The sequence below is a fragment of the Prionailurus viverrinus genome, chromosome B4 (assembly GCF_022837055.1).
Source record: "Prionailurus viverrinus isolate Anna chromosome B4, UM_Priviv_1.0, whole genome shotgun sequence".
Taxonomy (NCBI): Eukaryota; Metazoa; Chordata; class Mammalia; order Carnivora; family Felidae; genus Prionailurus; species Prionailurus viverrinus.
Window position 1 is genome coordinate 34383220 of NC_062567.1, and position 17838 is coordinate 34401057.

General features: G+C 37.3%; 1 protein-coding gene and 1 long non-coding RNA gene across 2 annotated transcripts in view; one reads left to right on the forward strand and one right to left on the reverse strand.

Annotated features, from left to right (window-relative positions):
* The window catches only part of KDM5A (lysine demethylase 5A), a 97509-nt gene extending 89596 nt beyond the window's left edge, over positions 1 to 7913 (forward strand). Inside the window, exon 28 of the mRNA XM_047865909.1 lies at positions 4457 to 7913. Within this exon, the coding sequence (XP_047721865.1) occupies positions 4457 to 4663 (207 nt within the window). The 3' untranslated portion in view covers positions 4664 to 7913. The remainder of the gene's footprint in view (positions 1 to 4456) is intronic.
* On the reverse strand, positions 1450 to 5361 carry LOC125169958 (uncharacterized). The gene is made up of 3 exons (XR_007153858.1): positions 5275 to 5361; positions 2515 to 2620; positions 1450 to 1529 (listed from the first exon to the last, which is right to left on the reverse strand). It is a non-coding gene; the product is annotated as an uncharacterized LOC125169958 (long non-coding RNA).
* Positions 7914 to 17838: the final 9925 nt, after the last annotated feature.

Genomic DNA, 17838 nt, shown 5'->3' on the forward strand with positions numbered 1-17838 from the left:
TTGCTCATCATTGCTGTTTTGCAATATTTATGGTTCTCCAAGTTCTTGAAGCTAGTTTTACTAAATAAGAGGTGTATTTCTTCAACTGCTTTGTAAAGAATTTTACAACTTTCTCCATTTGAAGTATAGTATTTTTCTAAGAAAACCAAATTAATGCATGGCATAAAATGATGGTTAAAAAAGAAGAATGTTTTTAGAGAAGTCTGTGTTCTTTAAATATCACGAAGCAAAAAATAACTTCTAGGGTTCGTTCATATTTAGGTAAATGTACATTTGCCATATTTCTAACCAATAATTACTATTACTTTTCCCCCGCAATGTGCAGATTGAGAAAACTTTGAAGGGCTACCTAAACATACCTAGCCTCAATTTCAAGATGTTTTAGAAAGAGAAAAGAAAAATATTACCAGAATAATGGGAAAGGCTTTAAAAAAAAGTCTCTTTTCCACCATTATCAAATTAATTTCAAGGTGTAATTAATTTTAAAAATAATGAAAAAAAATAACTATTTTCAAAAAATTAGTTTTAAGGTTCGGAATCTTCTTCTCCCTGAAGTCTGCCACTTTCATTCAGTCTTCCTGATACCAAAAGTAAAAGAAGTTAACTTGAAAAGGAGCACATTCTTTAAGCTAACATTTAAGTAACCTTTTTTTTCTGTATTAGAATAAATATTTAATCATCTTATGAAAATAGACTTTTTCCCCTTACCTTTTTTTACCTTTTTCCTGTGGGCCTTTTCCTTACCCATTACTATTTCCATAAGTTTTGGATGGTTAAATAGAGATGAAGTTGATAAACCTATGTCTCACTTTTACTCTTTGTCAGCCACTCTGATGTATTAAAAGATTTTCATAGGGTGCTATATCAGCCAAAGTATTTGCATTTCCATTATTAGTTCATATCTCTTTTTTTTTTTTTTAAACTTTTTTCAACGTTTATTTATTTTTTGAGGGGGACAGAGAGAGACAGAGCATGAACAGGGGAGGGGCAGAGAGAGAGGGAGACACAGAATCGGAAACAGGCTCCAGGCTCTGAGCCATCAGCCCAGAGCCTGACGCGGGGCTCGAACTCCCAGACCGCGAGATCGTGACCTGGCTGAAATCGGACGCTTAACCGACTGCACCACCCAGGCACCCCAGTTCATATCTCTTTTTAAAAGCACAGATAATCAAAGGTTGGATTACCCTCAACAAGTGGTGATGTGGAGATTGGGTAACGAACTGTCCCAGTTTGCCTGGACTTTCCAGTTTTAGTGTTGAAATTCGTATCTTGGGAAACACATCAATCTTGGGCTAAGAGAGCTGGCCACTTAATGTTAAGAGCATCAAAAAAATATACACAAGGATTCTGAACATTGTTCTCTTGTACTTCATTAAGTGAATTGTTTTAATTTTCGAATCTGGTTTTTGCAGGGAACCTTGGTGCAGTAGAGATTGAATGCCAAAATAACAAAAGCTTGGTCGGGTAACTAAGCTAAGACTATCACTAAATCACCAGGCTTTCTTTTTTCCCAGTGCAGTAATAATGCCCTGTGAAGTGAACAAAATGAAATATGGTAAATATTTTTAAGTGTAAATATGAAACCGTATAGCAACACAGGAAATACTAAATTAACATTATTTCCTGTATTTAATGTATTTCTCTTTAAAAATTTCCCCCAATCCAACTGGTAATGTATTTGTACTATACTTTCAAATCTTTTATCAGTTAATATTTGAACAACTCACAGCTGTGAAGTTTTTTAATTATTTTTGTGATTTGATAAGTAAATCTCTTAAAACCAATGAAAGGGGAAGTGACTATTAGAGCCTAATGTGCAGATAACCAAGTTCTGTGTTCTTGAGTTTTCAGCCTAGTACACAATCTGTTGCCCCTGTGTCAAATCTTCAGTTAATTCAGTTGAAATTCCAAACTTTGGTTTGCTTTATGACCCTATGGGCCTTTTCAAACAGAAGTAGCACTGGAATTGGATTGTTATTAGCACATGAACATGACAAAAAGATACTAGTAAGGGAAGGATTGTTTTTTCCCTGCTAGATTATTAGGGTAAATTGATATATAACCTGTAGGCTGAGATACAATCTGTGTACTGATAAATGTCTCAAAAAAAGTTTTATACTGTTTTGGAATGGTGGGAGAGCTAGGCTCTAGGAGTGGACCTGTAGCCAAAATCACAAAAGAGAATGTGTTCTCATCCTTACTTGAGACTGATAGATTTCACTTGGGGAAACCTGGAATGCAGTGCAGAATTAGATTTTTAAAAAGATAGGGCCACTTTTTCTTGGCAGGATATACTGATAAATTGGGAACTTTCTTATCCTATGGGTTAGCATGAATGGGGACTAGACTAGATTAAGAAGGTTGAAAGTAGGACTAGAGTTATCTACTGGTTCAGGGTGGCATCGTAAACAGGGTAATATCTCCAATTTGGGCAGCCCAAAGCAACACAGATCATCTTCCCAGTTCTCGTTACCAGTGCCAAATAGCCAAAACACTTAACCCCAAGTTACTTACCATCACATTAGCACTTTGTAAATCTTCATTGCTATAGTACCTATATGTTTAGTTTGTTGCAAAGAAGTCATTTATCTCCCTCTTTTGTCTTTCATATAGTAGTTTGCTGCAATAGGAACAGTTCAATTTTCTTTACTGCACTGACTTCAGAAATTAAATATTACATAAATAATTACAGAACAAAAACAGAATTTGTTTTAGGAAGGAATTGTTAAATTGCTCTGAATTTACCAGCAAGCAGTATCACAAAGTACTAGGAATGATTAAATTTAGAAAATATAAAAGTTACCTAGAATCTGACTGAAAATCTAAGCTCTGGTTTGTACCCCCAAGGTATTCTGAGTCTGTAGGTTTGGGTTTGGGATGGGTCTCAGCCGTACTTTTAATGAACACAACAGGCAATTCTATGTAAGTGGTCTACACGTTTTTGAGAAGCAGTGCTACAGGCAGTTATTTCAAAGTGCAAAATGGATCTTGTGTATGATAGTATAATGAGTAGAGGCATGAAATTGTGATCTTGAAAGGTGCCATACGGTGAGCTAGCTGTTTTGCCATGCATTATTTCATTTAATCCTCTAAATAATCCTGTAAACAGAATATTATCTCCATTTTACAGATGAGGAAATTGAGCCTTACTGAGATTAAATTCTTTGCCTCAAATTGTACACATCAGAATTCAGAACTTGTGACTGAATTCAGTAATCTTTACTGTACACAGCACTGTCTCCTAATAACTAGAACTCTAGAATAGGAACAATGGAAGCAGAAAGATTCTTTTGACAAGTGATTTTTCCCATGCTTTATTACAACCCTAAAACCAGTAACATGAGCATCATCATTTTGATAACTCTTTGAGTACTCAGAAACTAATTTAGAAACTACTTACTTTCCCTGAAACTCATTTACCTAGCCCAAACCTTCCTCCTCTGTTCTTTTCTCATAAACTTCACTGATTTGATCCCTTCATACTCCTTACTTTGGTCTGAAAACTGGCAAAGCTCATTGTAAGTGGCTTTGTAAGTTGCCAGTGAGATGATCCACTTTGTACTGGGGAGAGGAAGAGTAGCTCTTTTAATCTTAAAGGTTCTCATCTGCCATGACATCAGTTATAAAAACTACCACATTCACCCTCCAGATACAAAAACCCAAATCATCTTATTGTTAACTCCAGGCCCAAGGCTTAATAAAGTCACCAAACTACAGTCTCTTTCTAGCCTTCTATGATTACAATATCCTCTGAAGGGTCAAAGTTTGCCTGGCATCTGCCACTGACCTATCAGTTATACAGACTTGAATTTTAAACCCCGGAGTGATCTATTGACCTGTGACTTTGACTGTTTTAATTGGTTAATTTGTAAGATTTGACCTCTGATATTTGCTAACTTTTTATAGGGAGTTGTATTTGTAACGGAAGAAGAGAAGAATAAAAAATATTAGTTTTAAAAGTGGCCTATGTGACTGCTTTTCTAAAAAGGTATTTAATGCTCTTAGTACTTTGGCTTATCTCTTTGAAATAAAGCTAATACACAGGATTGCCTTCACATTGTTGTACTCTTCCTTTCTTGATTGATAATTGCATTGTCTTAGCGTCTAGAAATTGTTAATATTAGCTAAAACTACTTGGCTGCTCTATTAGAAGTTCCTTTTTTGTCAAGTTTTTCTCAAACATGTTTCTGCCTCAAAAGGATCCCTGGGTATTTATGAGGTAATGGAGTACCTAAGAGGCCTAATTTTGTGGACATACTGTGGTAAAATATAATTTGGGGATATTAACTTCCCAGCTTCTTTCTTTAAAAAGTAACCCCATAAAAAGTCATTGTCTGTCTCTGGACATCCCAGTTATTTGCTATCATTTAAGCCAAGAAAGCTCTTTGGTTTGCTTTTTTTTTTCTAGGCTTAATGTTTATGTAACCTAAACATTCCTCAATCTTGTCTCCTACAGGTAGACTGGGTACAATGTGATGGTGGCTGTGATGAGTGGTTTCATCAAGTTTGTGTGGGTGTATCTCCAGAAATGGCTGAAAATGAAGATTACATCTGTATAAACTGTGCAAAGAAGCAAGGGCCAGATAGCCCAGGTCAAGCACCACCTCCTTCCTTCATAATGAGCTACAAACTACCAATGGAGGATCTTAAGGAGACCAGTTAGCAGTTACTGGGTTAGTTTGGGACATGGGGGGAAATGGACCACATTGAGACCTTAGTCATCAAGTAGAGTGGTTTAGATCCACTCAGAATGTTGCTTCCAAAGACAAATGGCCTTCAGAGAAAGTCCTCTTAGCGGACTTCCTCTTTGCATGGACTGTGTAACCTACATTCTCTTCAACACATCTATGCAGAGGGTGTCTTTGGTACAGCAGCCAGTATTTCAGTTTATGTCTCCTCTGAGTGCGGTATGTTACTTTACAGCCAGACATTTGAGCTCTAGAGTGGCTGGTTGGCATTAATACATTGGTATGTTAGCAGGGCATGTAGGATGTGGCTTATGGCCAGTTGATACTAGTTAGAGGTTTACAACCTAGAGGCAGTACTGTCTGGAGGTGCTGACTACTTGGCTCTCCTTAGGACATTTGGACAGGAGTGAGAGTACCACTCTCCTTCCACTGTTACCTGGCATGTAATGCCCTACGGATATAGCCATGGGAGCAACAGGGCCAAAGTTACTCCTGTTAGTAGTCATGGGATAGTAGCACAGTCTAGACCCCAGCTACTTGTGTGTGTTTGTACCAAGAAGAAAACCCCAAATGAGAGGCAGATCACCTTATCTTCCTAAGGAGGAGTATGTCATCTAGTTCAGAAGTCTGACTAGATTGGATTCTGGGAAGAAGAGCTTTTCTTATTTCAAGGCAAGGAGCCTTTTTTTTTTTTGGCTTTGAGAAGTCTTGCTGTCTTGGGTCTGCATTTTAGAGACGAGCAGGTACATGGATCCAGGCTCCTGCAAAAGAAAAGAAGACAAGTCAGAATGTTTTACTGAGACCCAGTGATGCATGCTTTTCGGGGAAACCTTCATTTACAAGTATACCAGACCACCAGGCTTCAGGCATGGCCATGAGCAAGACCAGCAAATAACAGCTTTTTGCCTTGCAGCCCTGACCCCGATGTCTGCTGTTTCCAACACTGGCAATTTCTGATACTGGCCCACAGCAGATGCTGTTGAATAACACCCTGGCTTCATCAGAGGATATGGGGTTGTAGCACCTCCGGGTGATAAAGTTGTTTTAGTAAATCCATTTTTAAAAAAAGAAAAAAGGACTTGTTTTTACTTTTTTCTAAATGTCTCTGACTACTGACTGTTCTATAAATAGATTATTTTTCCTTTTTTAATATACATATATGGATATATAAATATATATATTTACTGTTACCAGCAGCATATGACAGAGTTTTCAGCATCAAAAATCCATTTGGGGGCTTGCTTTCTCTTTTTGCTTTTTAATAAAGAAACCCCATTCCTTCCTTGTAGTACAAGGAGTTAGCACTTCCTTCTCCATCCTAGCCTGACCACATCTTCCATCTTGTTTTTGTTCATAGATCATTGTATTTCCTTTGTGTTGTTGGAACTTGTCCCTGTCTACTGGGAAACTTGGTCTTACTATTTCTGTGATGGCTGGTTTGTTTTGTTTTTGTATGTGAATGTTTGAAACTATGGTGCTGTGCCCTCTTCCCTCCTGTTGTGTTCTCTATTGTTAAGGTGTTAGGTAAGCTGTATGGAAACTTTTATTAGAAGGGGACTAATTTTTTTTAAAGGACAAAGAACCCCAAAAAACTAAAAATAGTGTTTTGTCTTCACTATGCCGTGTCCCTTTATTTTGTTTAAAAATCTGTGGTTTGGCTTAATTTATCAGTTTTCTTTTTAAAAGGGGGGAGCAGGGTGGGCCTAGAGAACAGCTTATAATCTCCTTTTCCCTTTTTGCCCCAGTCTCTTTTAAAGAAATGTCTTCTAGTAACTAGAAGTGAAATGTACTGTCCAGTTACAGTTTGAGTGGGTATGAGATTTAACTCAAAAGGCATCTTGCTAAAAAACAAAACAAAACAAAAAAAACAAAAACAAAAACTTTTCCTGTAAAACCCAGTTTCTGTAAATGCTTTCTCTGTGGTTCAAACTACCTAATTTTTAGTCTTCCCTTAATATTGCATAACATTTTTAGTGTTTTGACCTGTTACAAGGGTCATAAGCGTCACTCTGCATGATCTCAAGTGTGTATATGATTTAAGATTTCAAGGGATATTACAAGGTAACTTTTAACCAATTTCATTAATTTTGCCAGTCTATAAAGATATTATTACCTAAGAATTTTATCTGGTTGATGTTATAAAAGAAAGCACAATATTTTTTGCCTTTCGTCTTCTCTGCAAAGATCTTCAAATACTTTTGGGTTAAAAATTGAATGCAGTTTTAAGTGATGGCTGCCTTGGTGGAAAACATTTAAAAATAGTTTATCTTTTCTTCCTAGTCACCCATTAACTTTACTCAGCCATCAGTGGAAGGGCATGAGGATGCTGAGAAAGATAGTTAAGTTGGTGCTCTGTTTCTTGGAGTATGGTGGGTGGATGCAGGTGGCTGTTGAGGAAATAATTTATGTCCTTAATACAGTATTTGCCAGCTGGAGATCTGAGAGAAAAATGCAAGACAGTCTTCAACTATGAGTAGCCCCCTGTTTATCTTCTGTTTTGAAACTTAAATATATCATTCAGTTGATTTGGTGGGATTATCTGTATTTATTTGAAAGTCACAGAGGATTTGGTCTGACTCTTGACCAAAGGCTGAGAAGAACAGATGAGAGACATTAGTTTAAAAAAGAGAGAGAGAAAAACGAACATATACAAGTCTATAATTTTGGAATTAATGAACTAAGATTCATCTATTTAAAGACATGCTGGTGTTCTAATATAAAATATTGTTTTCAGTTAGAGGAAATTACCTATTTACAGCTTACTCCATTCTTCATTGTTGTAACATTTTATATTAAAATTTGATTTAAAATGTTCCTTTACTTTTCAGAGTTGCAAATTTTCACCATTGGTGTTTTAACTAATTCTGTGATGGTTCTTTCAAAGATATTTCTTACTGTCTTCATTATAACTATGTTGGGGAAGGTTATAGAAAGAAAAATTAAAAAAATGCTACATAAGTCTTTAATATTCTCAAAGGGGTAGGTCAGTGGAACTATGCAAATTCCCAAGTTTACAAATGCAACTATAGCATTAGTAGTAGTTAGCTTTCTTATTGGCAGAAGAGGGGACATTTTTTCCCACAAATGTCTATTTTAGTTCCTGATAGTTATTGCAACAAAGCCATGTTGAGAGTTAGATGTTACACTCCCTTCCTAAGTTGCTGCAGACCACCTTTGCACTGCATGATTCAAATTTGTGCCTCAATAAAATTATAAATTACTGTATGTCATACTTTGAATAATTGAAAAGATAAGCATTAAATCTGTGATTGTCTACTATGTACTTTAATAATCAAAATCCTAGCAAAGCTAGCAGACCTGTAAGATTAGAACAGTTTTTACCTGTGCTTCACTTCTGTTCTTCTCTGCTTTTGTCTTTGGTGTCCAAGAAATGTCTGTTTATTTGTTTTTCTTAATTTTAACATTCTGGATGCAGTTGAGTGCACATAAAAGAAACTCCCTGCTTGTATTTTAATTCTGTAGTACATTTGTATGAATATGAGCCAGAACTTAAAGTAGGATGAAAGGAAAAACTGAGAAAGCCTTTCTTTCAAAGGATGAGACTATATCCTTTTTAAAGGAGGAAGTGACAATTTGGAGTGGGATTTAAAAATTGTAAATTGTGGAAAATTAAGCTGTTAAAGTCCCACATATAACCAGGTTCAATAAAGGTTTACATACGGAACTAGCTTCATATGTGTATAGAAAGTTGCTTTTGCAGTAGGTCTGTTAAGTATAAATTTTAAAAAGCAGGCAATTGATTTGTCTTTCACCTTTTGAAACTCCTGCCCCCCCCTTTTTAAATTAAAGCATATCATTACTTCTTTGGATATGGATGTGCCGAATGATATTTACAGCATGAGAAGGAAACAATTGGATGTAAATCTATTTTGGAATTGCAGTCTTCTCTTGGCCTGGATCATAATCCACTCACCACTATGCAATGGCTGATGTGCACTGGGAAAGGATGTGACGGGTGTAGATGTATCCAGCTTATTCTTACTTTTGCAATACTCCAAGATGTCTAAACAGGAATGTCTTTTGTAAACCTCAAGACCCTCTATTGATTATTCTCTTACATATTTATTTACTTGTTAGTGAGACACTTAAATATAATATGGACTCTGATTTACCAAGGTTTTTGGTGGTGCCTTATGAAAAGTATAACTTGTTTTCTTGTTTTTTGAGCATGTTTTCCATTTCTTTTGTTTTCTAAAAGAATATTAGATATGGTTATTTGCATTACATCTAAAAAATAAAAAAAAAAATTTGTGTGTGTGTGCTCAGGTTCCCCCCTACTCTCTCATTTACATTGGTGTCAACTGTAAATGGTAACCAAGTAAAGGTAAATGTTGGCATTGAGTATTGATGATCCTGAGGAAAACTGGCAGGTGCATGAGAGCTTTTCACCCGGGGTCAAAGCTGTTTCTGATACTGCAGTTGCTCTCTATAAAATCAAATACTGGCCTCAAGTAATTTGATCACTGGTGTGATTAGCCTATTACTGAGAATACTGTTTTCAGAAAGTGTGAAGTGGAAGAAGTGATCCCTGAAGATTTCACCTGTCCTGCTTTCAGCAAGAATCCAACAATGATCTACAGCCATTTCCCCACCTTTGATTCTTGAGCACTTCGATCCTTGCAGCAAACCATAGCAGGGAAAATGAGGAAATACTTTATTTTGGCCTCATGCTTACAACTAGTTCAAACTGCAGCTTACTTCAGAGAAGTAAGTAGCATTTTTTACTCATTGCCAAGGTTACCAGATCATGTGGGCATTGCTGGAAATGTTAAGATTCTGCTTTCGATGAAATTGGCCTCAAATATGAAGTATGTGGCTGTGTATATATGTGTTGGTTTGGAAGATTGGTGGGAAGGAGGAGGGGGGAAATCTGGTTGTCTCTTAACTTGGAAAATAATCTTGCCAGCGAAAAAAAGACACCTGCAATTTCATACAGTGACCGATTCTTTAAAAATTGTGCGGGGTCCTCCCAGTTTAGATCAAATATTTCTTGGACCCTTGGTATTGTAGTTGACATTAATAAACTGAAGGTCCAGAATCTTAGCCATTAGCCATGAATTGGGAAGTCACATACACAAGGAGAGAAAATACAAAAGAACACAAAAATGTTACGTAAATAAACTTAGAGGGATTTTGGAATTTCTGGATTCTTTTCAGCTCTTCTTTAAAGACTATTTCTACTCTGTTTTAGTAGGAAGAAAGATTTAATTAGCATTTCCATATAGTGAAGTTCCATGAAATTTCTTTACCATAGATTTTCACTAACCTTGACTTTGGAGCTAGGTTGTATGTCTTGTTAATGGGAAAAAAGGCAACACAGGAAGTCTTGAAAATGGCTTGGTAGGTCCAGGTGGTAACCCTTGTGTTAAGGAACCCTGATGAGTTGCCAGGAATATAGGGATGAAGACAGAATTGTCTGTAGTCCACAAAAACAAGCAAATGAACAAAAACTTAAAGCCCAGATGAGGACTTTAGGATTACAATAAGATAAAGAACATGAATTTAGGAATCAAGTAACTAATGGGTTTTTAGCTCTATATTACCTATACTAGTGTTTTTGAGACTAAGTTTCCTACCTTGTGTGGGTTAGTTTGTGTGGATACAAAGTTATAGCTCTCTCCCCTCTAGAGAGGTAAGACCTAGATGATGATTTTTAAGAGTTTCCTATTAAAACTTTTACAGAATTTCTAGAGGAAGTAGTACAAGGATTTTGGACATGTAGTCCAAATACCTGTTTAATGTTAGAAAAAGTCTACTCATTACTTCCGAGGAGGGACTGTACAGACTGTATTGAAAATATTCTGTTTTTAGAAAATGTAAGTATTGGTCACTAACTTACATATTAGAGCTTACCCGTAGTCTTCCCTTCACTTGGGTCTGGATTTTGCAGAGTTCATCAAGCACTTTTATGTATGCCCCAAGACTAGCATCTCGTCCTGTCCAGTGCCCAATTGTGTGGAGGTAAGGTGAGTAGAAGACACATTTCGACAGACCTATTAGACTCCCTCCTCCTGAATTGGTATTTGATCTTAGTAATATTTTTCCACCACTCAAAGCAAAGACTGCTTCCCACTGAGACCAGTAGGCCACTCACAGGTCTTCAGTCTTAGTAGGCTACTTTAGTCCTCTCTGGCCTAACCTTACCATCCTCTCTACTTGGGGCTAAGCTTTGCTGAGACACAAAATGGAGTTTTATCGTTAAAACTTTTTGGAACCTAGAAGAGTTCAGGCATATCTAGGCTTGGTCAATGCTCAGCACTTCTGTTTGTTTTGTCATAGACACGTGACTTCAGAATTCCAGTTGGAACATTTAAGGCTGGTTTAATTCACTTTGCTTCTCATCCCTGTAATTCACTGCTGCCATCTAAAATAGAAGTCCAGGGACACCTGCTGGCTCAGTAAATCATGTGACTCTTGATCTCAGGGTCATGAGTTCAAGCCTCATGTGGAGCCTACTTACAATAAAGAATAAATAATAGATCAAAGCCCATCCAGTCATCCTTCCTCTCTCTTCGTATTCCTGTGTTACCACCTACTATCTCCAATTCGTGTTCCTATTGTGCCCCTTCCTGCCCTTTTTTTTTTTTTTTTTTTGCATTACAGAGGGGTGTCTGGCTGGCTCAGTCAGTAGACCATGCGGCTCTTGATCTCAGGGTTGTTAAGTTTGAACCCCGTGTTGGGCAGAGATTACTTTAAATAAATAAGTATACATTATAGAGACTTGCTTCCCTATTCCTTTGTGAACTTCTACTTTTTCATTAACTGGAACCTGGCTCTCAGTCGCACTTACCTTAGGACTATTTCAAGTTGAGGGTGCCCTTTTTCTCACTTTACTACTATAAGGTATGAACCAGTACATTATAGGGGCTGTTGCCTTTATGTTACTGATTTCCACTGCCACACATTGAGGCCTCTGACATTCAGCTGTACCATCATCTATCCTCATTACTGTCATCTCTGGTTACTCTTTTACATTCATTCAGGACTTGGATGGTTCAAGAGCATCTCTACCTCCAACCCTACCATTATTCTGGGCAATATCATTGATAATGGTTGACTTTACTGTTTCTGTACCTTCACCTCCAATAATCATTTTCTTTCCTTTTTTTTCCCAATACTCCTTTTCACTTCATTTAGCAAACCAATTCCAAGGCCATAGCTTGGATTGTGTCAAGAACTTATTTCTAAATGTTAAGGTCTAGGCCTATACTCCTACTATTGTGATTTTTTTTTTAATGTTTATTTATTTACTTACAGCATGAGAGGGGGAGAGGGAAGGAGAGAGAATCCCAAGCAGGCTCCACATGGAGCCCAATGCGGGGCTCAAGCCCATGATCTGAGCCAAAATTAAGAGCCAGATGCTTAACTGACTGAACCATCCAAGTGCCCCCATACAATTCTGATTTTTAATGTCGTATCTTTGATCTTTGCCTCCTAGTGTATTTATGATCTCAAAAGTCTCCAGTTAATCACTTTTTTCTTGGAATCTTCAGTTCACTCTGGCTCCAGCTCATTTCTTCTCCATTTAGCATAGACTGCATGGCCTGTCACTCATTCATGGTGTTTCCCCATCACTCTGGCCCTGCAGAACCTTATTTCTGGATCATTTTAGCCATCTGACCTCTTTGCTCTCATGGGCTGCTGAATATTACTGAGTACAAACCACTGATTGGTAGTACCAAAAACTGACTCAGGTGGGTGGGTTCTCAAAGTCCCAATGGTCCAGCAACCTCTTCCATTTTTAAAGACTACTTACCACTTTCATTGTTGTCAAATCCTCACCCACCACCTCTCTTCCCTCAGCAGAGGTACCCTCCTAACACTGACTTGAGCAAATTGAAGCTAACAGGAGAGCTCTAAGTTTCCCTAGTCACTACTGTCAGCATTTTAAAGTGGTGTCATCAAAGACTCTTCTCTTATATACCCTCTTTGGGGTATATAAGCTCTTGTTCACTTCCAGTTACCACTTGCCACTTTTATTCTCTGATGTTTCCCAAATCATTATCACCAGTTCATGCTTGTTTGCTTGCTCTTTAATCAACTGTCTTGTAAGCATTTCTATTTGTATGATTTTAATCACTCCAAACTCATTGTGTTAAAACCAAACTCTTCTTCCTGCTCCCAAACCAGTTCCTCTTTATTCCCTCCAAAAGAATAGCGTGTTGCACAAGCCAAAATTCTGTGAACCATCATATATTCTTTCTGACCACTCCCTTCCTGTATGCAATTATCTCCTCTGTTCTCATTGTGATGTATTAGCTCAAGCCCTCCTCCGTTTTCCCCTGGATTTCTGCACTACTCTTTAGTCTGGTCAATCAAGTTTATCTTGCAAATTACTACTAGAACTATCCAAACAGCCAGCCTGTTTAACACATTGTCCTATGGAATCTGCCCCATTTACCTTTCTAAGCTTGTCCTGTTTCCACATACACCCCCATTCACTGCTTCAGACACAGATGTTCATTTCCTAGGCTTTTTCTGGAATGCTCTCCTAGTTCTGTCATTCTCAAGATGTCAGTTTAAATGCTACCTCTTCAGAGGCCCCTTATTCTCTCCTAACAGCTTATTCTACCCCCTAATGGGACTTTGCAATATGTATTGTATTTGCTTATAAGTTCTATGAGAGCAGGAGCTTTTTTTAATTTCATCTCTTTATACCCAGCAACTAGAAGAATACCCTGCATATGGTAAACATTCAATCAATGACTTGAATAAATATTGTTTCATGCCTTTGTCCCTTCCTGTATATTGTTGTCTCTCAATTTATTGTGCTCTGTTTGGGCTGCCATGCCCTCATCCACACTTTTCCTTACTATCTCCTGTTAAAGAACAAAAACTCAACTGAGTAAATTTGAAGATCTAATTGGTTTTATTAAGTGATTCATGAGGACGGCATCCTATCTAGCAAGTTAGAGGGGGGGCTCTGAGGACTTGTACAAAATAGATTTTTGTAGGAGGGAGGGTGGGGCAATGAAGTTATGAGCAAAGGAGAAGAAAGGATTGTTTCAAACAAGGTCACTTTCCCTTTAGGGAATGATCAGGAGGTCTCAGGCAGATTACCATATTTTCTTTGAGGTGGGGAAGGTGGATAGAGAGGGTCCCTGTGACAGATTACCTCAATGGTACTGATCAGTTAAGACTATGTTTCTGGGGGAGGTTGAAACTGCAATTAGGTTAGATATTAAGCCCCAGTTTGGTGACTTGGCCTGACATAAGTGACTTCATATTGAGCCCATGGTTGTCGTTTGAACACTGCCCATTTTTCAAAATTCAGCCCATCCCCAAAACTCTTCTGAGAAGTCTTACAGGTTAATCCTTTCCTCCTAATGTGATGTGGATGTCCTTTCATGGAACTCTAGTAATATTTAGATTATACAGTGGTTCACAAAGTTGTGGTCTCTAGATCAGCAGTATCAGCAACACCTGGGAGTTTGTTAGAAACACAAATTCTTGGGCCCTACCCCAGACATCTTGAATCAGAAACTCGGGGGGCAGGGCCAACAACCTGCATTTTAATAAGCCCTCCAGGTGGTTGTGATACTTGATGAAGTTAGAGAACCGCTAGACTGTATTATAGTCACAGCATTTATATCACTAGCTTCTAACACAATGCCTAGAACAAGTTTATTGTAAAGATCTTCCTTTCAAAGAACTAAAGTCCATCTTCCTGTAGCCTCATACATCAATCCAGATTCTTTTGAGGATATGAAAAACGAGTTCAACTGCCTCTATTTGGCATCCTTTCAATATTTGACAATAACTTTTTTTTTTTAACCTCCCCATCCTTCAACTTCAATCTTCTGGCTTAATATTAATTTTTTCTTATGTGTTATGACTTTGAGTCTCTTAAAATTCAAACACATTGAATTTATCTGAAAAAATTCCAACTTCATTTCCATCTTAAATACATACTCAGAACATCCTTTAGCTTTCAAGCTAAAATTCTAAAGGTGGAACTCTATGTGTAGTGTCACCCCAACACAATGGAGTTCGCAACGAATTTGACCAACATTCCATTTGCATAGTTGGAGATGTACAGTGGAAATCAAAGGTGGTCTGAAGCTCTGTGTATTCTCTCAAAGAATCTGGCCTTGGTAACATGAAGTAATTCTGTATTCTCCTACAACTGAATTGGTGGTTCTCAGCCCTGGTAGCACATTGGAATCATCTGGAGAGCTTTACAAAACCATCCCTGCCACTCCCATCCCAGACCAATTGAATTAGAGTATCTTGGAGTAGCATGCAAGCACCAGTATTTTTTTTTTTTAAGAGCTTTTTTGAGACACAATACCATAAAATTCACTTGTTTTTATTTTATGAGTCAAAGATTCTTAGTAGATTTACAGAATAGTGCAACTATCATCACAATCTAACTTTGGAATGTTTCCATTACCCCAAAAAGAAACTTCATGCCCCTTCAAAGTCATCCCGTTTCCACTCCCAGCTCTAGGCAGCCATGAGTCTACTTATGTCTCTGTAGATTTGCCTTTTCTAAACTCAAGCATTAGGATTAAAAAAAAAAAAAGTTTCCAGGTGATTTTAGTTATGCAGCCAAGGGTTGAGAACCACCATTCTAAATGCATTATAGGGAGTCTTAATGATTGTTAAGAGCTGTGTATAATAAGGGTATTTGCATATTTTTATGCAGTGCCTTCCACCTATGCTTGTGCATTCAGCCACCACTAGTGTGACAAGATCATTAATTTGATAATGGCACTTAGTAGGCTATTCTATTATTTCCCCTGTATACCTTTTAGAATCATATTAATTGCCTCCCATGCTTTCCCCAACCTATTTCAAAACATCTCTAGTCTTTTTTCCATTTTTCTTACAAATTACCAGCAATAGAAGTTATCTCCAGAGCATTCTCCCTGAGATAATATAGTCTGCAGAAATGACTGCAACATACTGGTGTTGTTCCCATCCAAGAAATTGTTTTCCTTTCAGTATCTTTCACATTGGTATTTCTTCTTTAAATGTTTTCTGTTTACCTTATCTGACAAATATAATGATTTTTGCACTAATATTTCTAAAAGTTTTGGGGGGAAATATATTTATTGTTTTTTGTTTGTTTAATAGCACATGAACATTTGTTTAAAAAAAGTACTAAGAAGGGGCGCCTGGCTGGCTCAGTTGGAAGACCATGTGATTTGACTTTGGGGTCATGAGTTTGAGCCCCAAGTTTGTAGAGATTACTTAAATAAAAATAAAAGTTAAACCCAAAAAACAAATAATCCAGTAAAGAAATGGGCAAAAGACATGAATAGACACTTCTCCAAAGAAGACATCCAGATGGCCAACTGACACTGAAAAAATGCTCAACATCACTCATCATCAGGGAAATACAAATCAAAACCACAATGAGATACACCTCACACCTGTCCGAATGGCTAACATTAACAACTCAGGCAACAACAGATGTTGGCAAGGATGCAGAGAAAGAGGATCTCTTTTGGATTGTTGGTGGGAATGCAAGGTGGTGCAGCCACTCTGGAAAACAGTATGGAGGTTCCTCAAAAATTAAAAATAGAACTACCCTACGACCCAGCAATTGCACTACTAGGTATTTATCCAAGGGATACAGGTATGCTATTTCAAAGGGACATATGCACCTCCATGTTTATAGCAGCACTATCAACAATAGCCAAAGTATGGAAAGAGCCCAAATGTCCATCAAGGGATGAATGGATAAAGAAGATGTGGTATATACATACAATGGAATATTACTCGACAATCAAAAAGAGTGAAATCTTGCCATTTGCAACTACGTGGGTGGAACTCGGTATTATTATGCTAAGGGAAATTAGAGCAAGACAAAAATCATATGACTTCACTCATATGAGGACTTTAAGAGACAAAACAGATGACCATAAGGGAAGGGAAACAAAAATAATATAAAAACAGGGAGGGGGACAAAACAGAAGAGACTCTTAAATATGGAGAACAAACAGAGGGTTACTGGAGGGGTTGTGGGAGAGGGGATGGGCTAAATGGGTAAAGGGCATTAAGGAATCTACTCCTGAAATCATTGTTGCACTATATGCTAACTAATTTGGATGTAAATTAAAAAATAAGTAAACTAAATAAAAATAAATAAAACTTTAAAAAAATACTAAGAATAAGTGAAAAATGACCCTCCACCAAAAAAAGACCACTGCTGGGGCACCTGGGTGACCAGTTAGTTGAGTGTCTGACTTAGGCTTGGGTCATGATCTTGCAGTTTGTGGTTTCGAACCCCATGTCGGGCTCTGCTTACAGCTCAGAGCCTGGAGCCTGCTTCGGATTCTGTGTCTCACTTTCTCTCTGCCCCTTCCCTGCTCATGCTGTCTCTCTCTCAAAAATAAACATTTAAAAAAATTAAAAAAAAAAAAAGACCACTGTTAAGACTTAACCAAATTTACTTTCACACAGCTATCTGTGCATATTTATGTATGCATATATGCAAATATGTACACTTTTACATAAATGATGTCACACTCTACTGTTTGGTAACTTGATTCTTTTACTTAGTAATAAGAACATTTGTATAAGACAAAAATACAGAGTTGTATTCTTTTTAATGCATGTATAGCTTGCATTAAATGGAATCTTAAAGATTTTTAAGAATTGTGTGTATTGAAGACATTATTTCTTTGTCTTGTGTTGCAAATTTTTGATCACCTTGTTATTAGTCTTTTATTCTTATTTATTATTTTTTTCTTTATAAAAGTTATTATTTTATTAAGATGTCAACTTCTTTAATTTTATAATTCCTGGTTTTCCTGACATGCTTACAATGACTTCCTCTACAAGATAATAAAAATACTTCCTTACCTGCTTAATACTTTTTTTTTGTAGTTTATTAATTTATTTTAAGAGAGACAGCGCAAGTGGGGGAGGGCAGAGAGAGGAGGCGAGAGAGAATCCCAAGCAGGATCCATGCTGCCAGCATAGAGCCTGGTGTGGGGCTTGAACCCATGAAGCTGTGAAATCATGACCTGAGCTGAAACCAAGAGTCTGATGCTTAACCGACTGAGCCACCCAGGCACCCCTTGCTTAATACTTGTCTAGTTTTATTCTCTATACTAAATTTTTGTTCTATCCTGAATCAATTGGTGTGAGGAGTGTCACGTTTCTTTAGATTATTCCT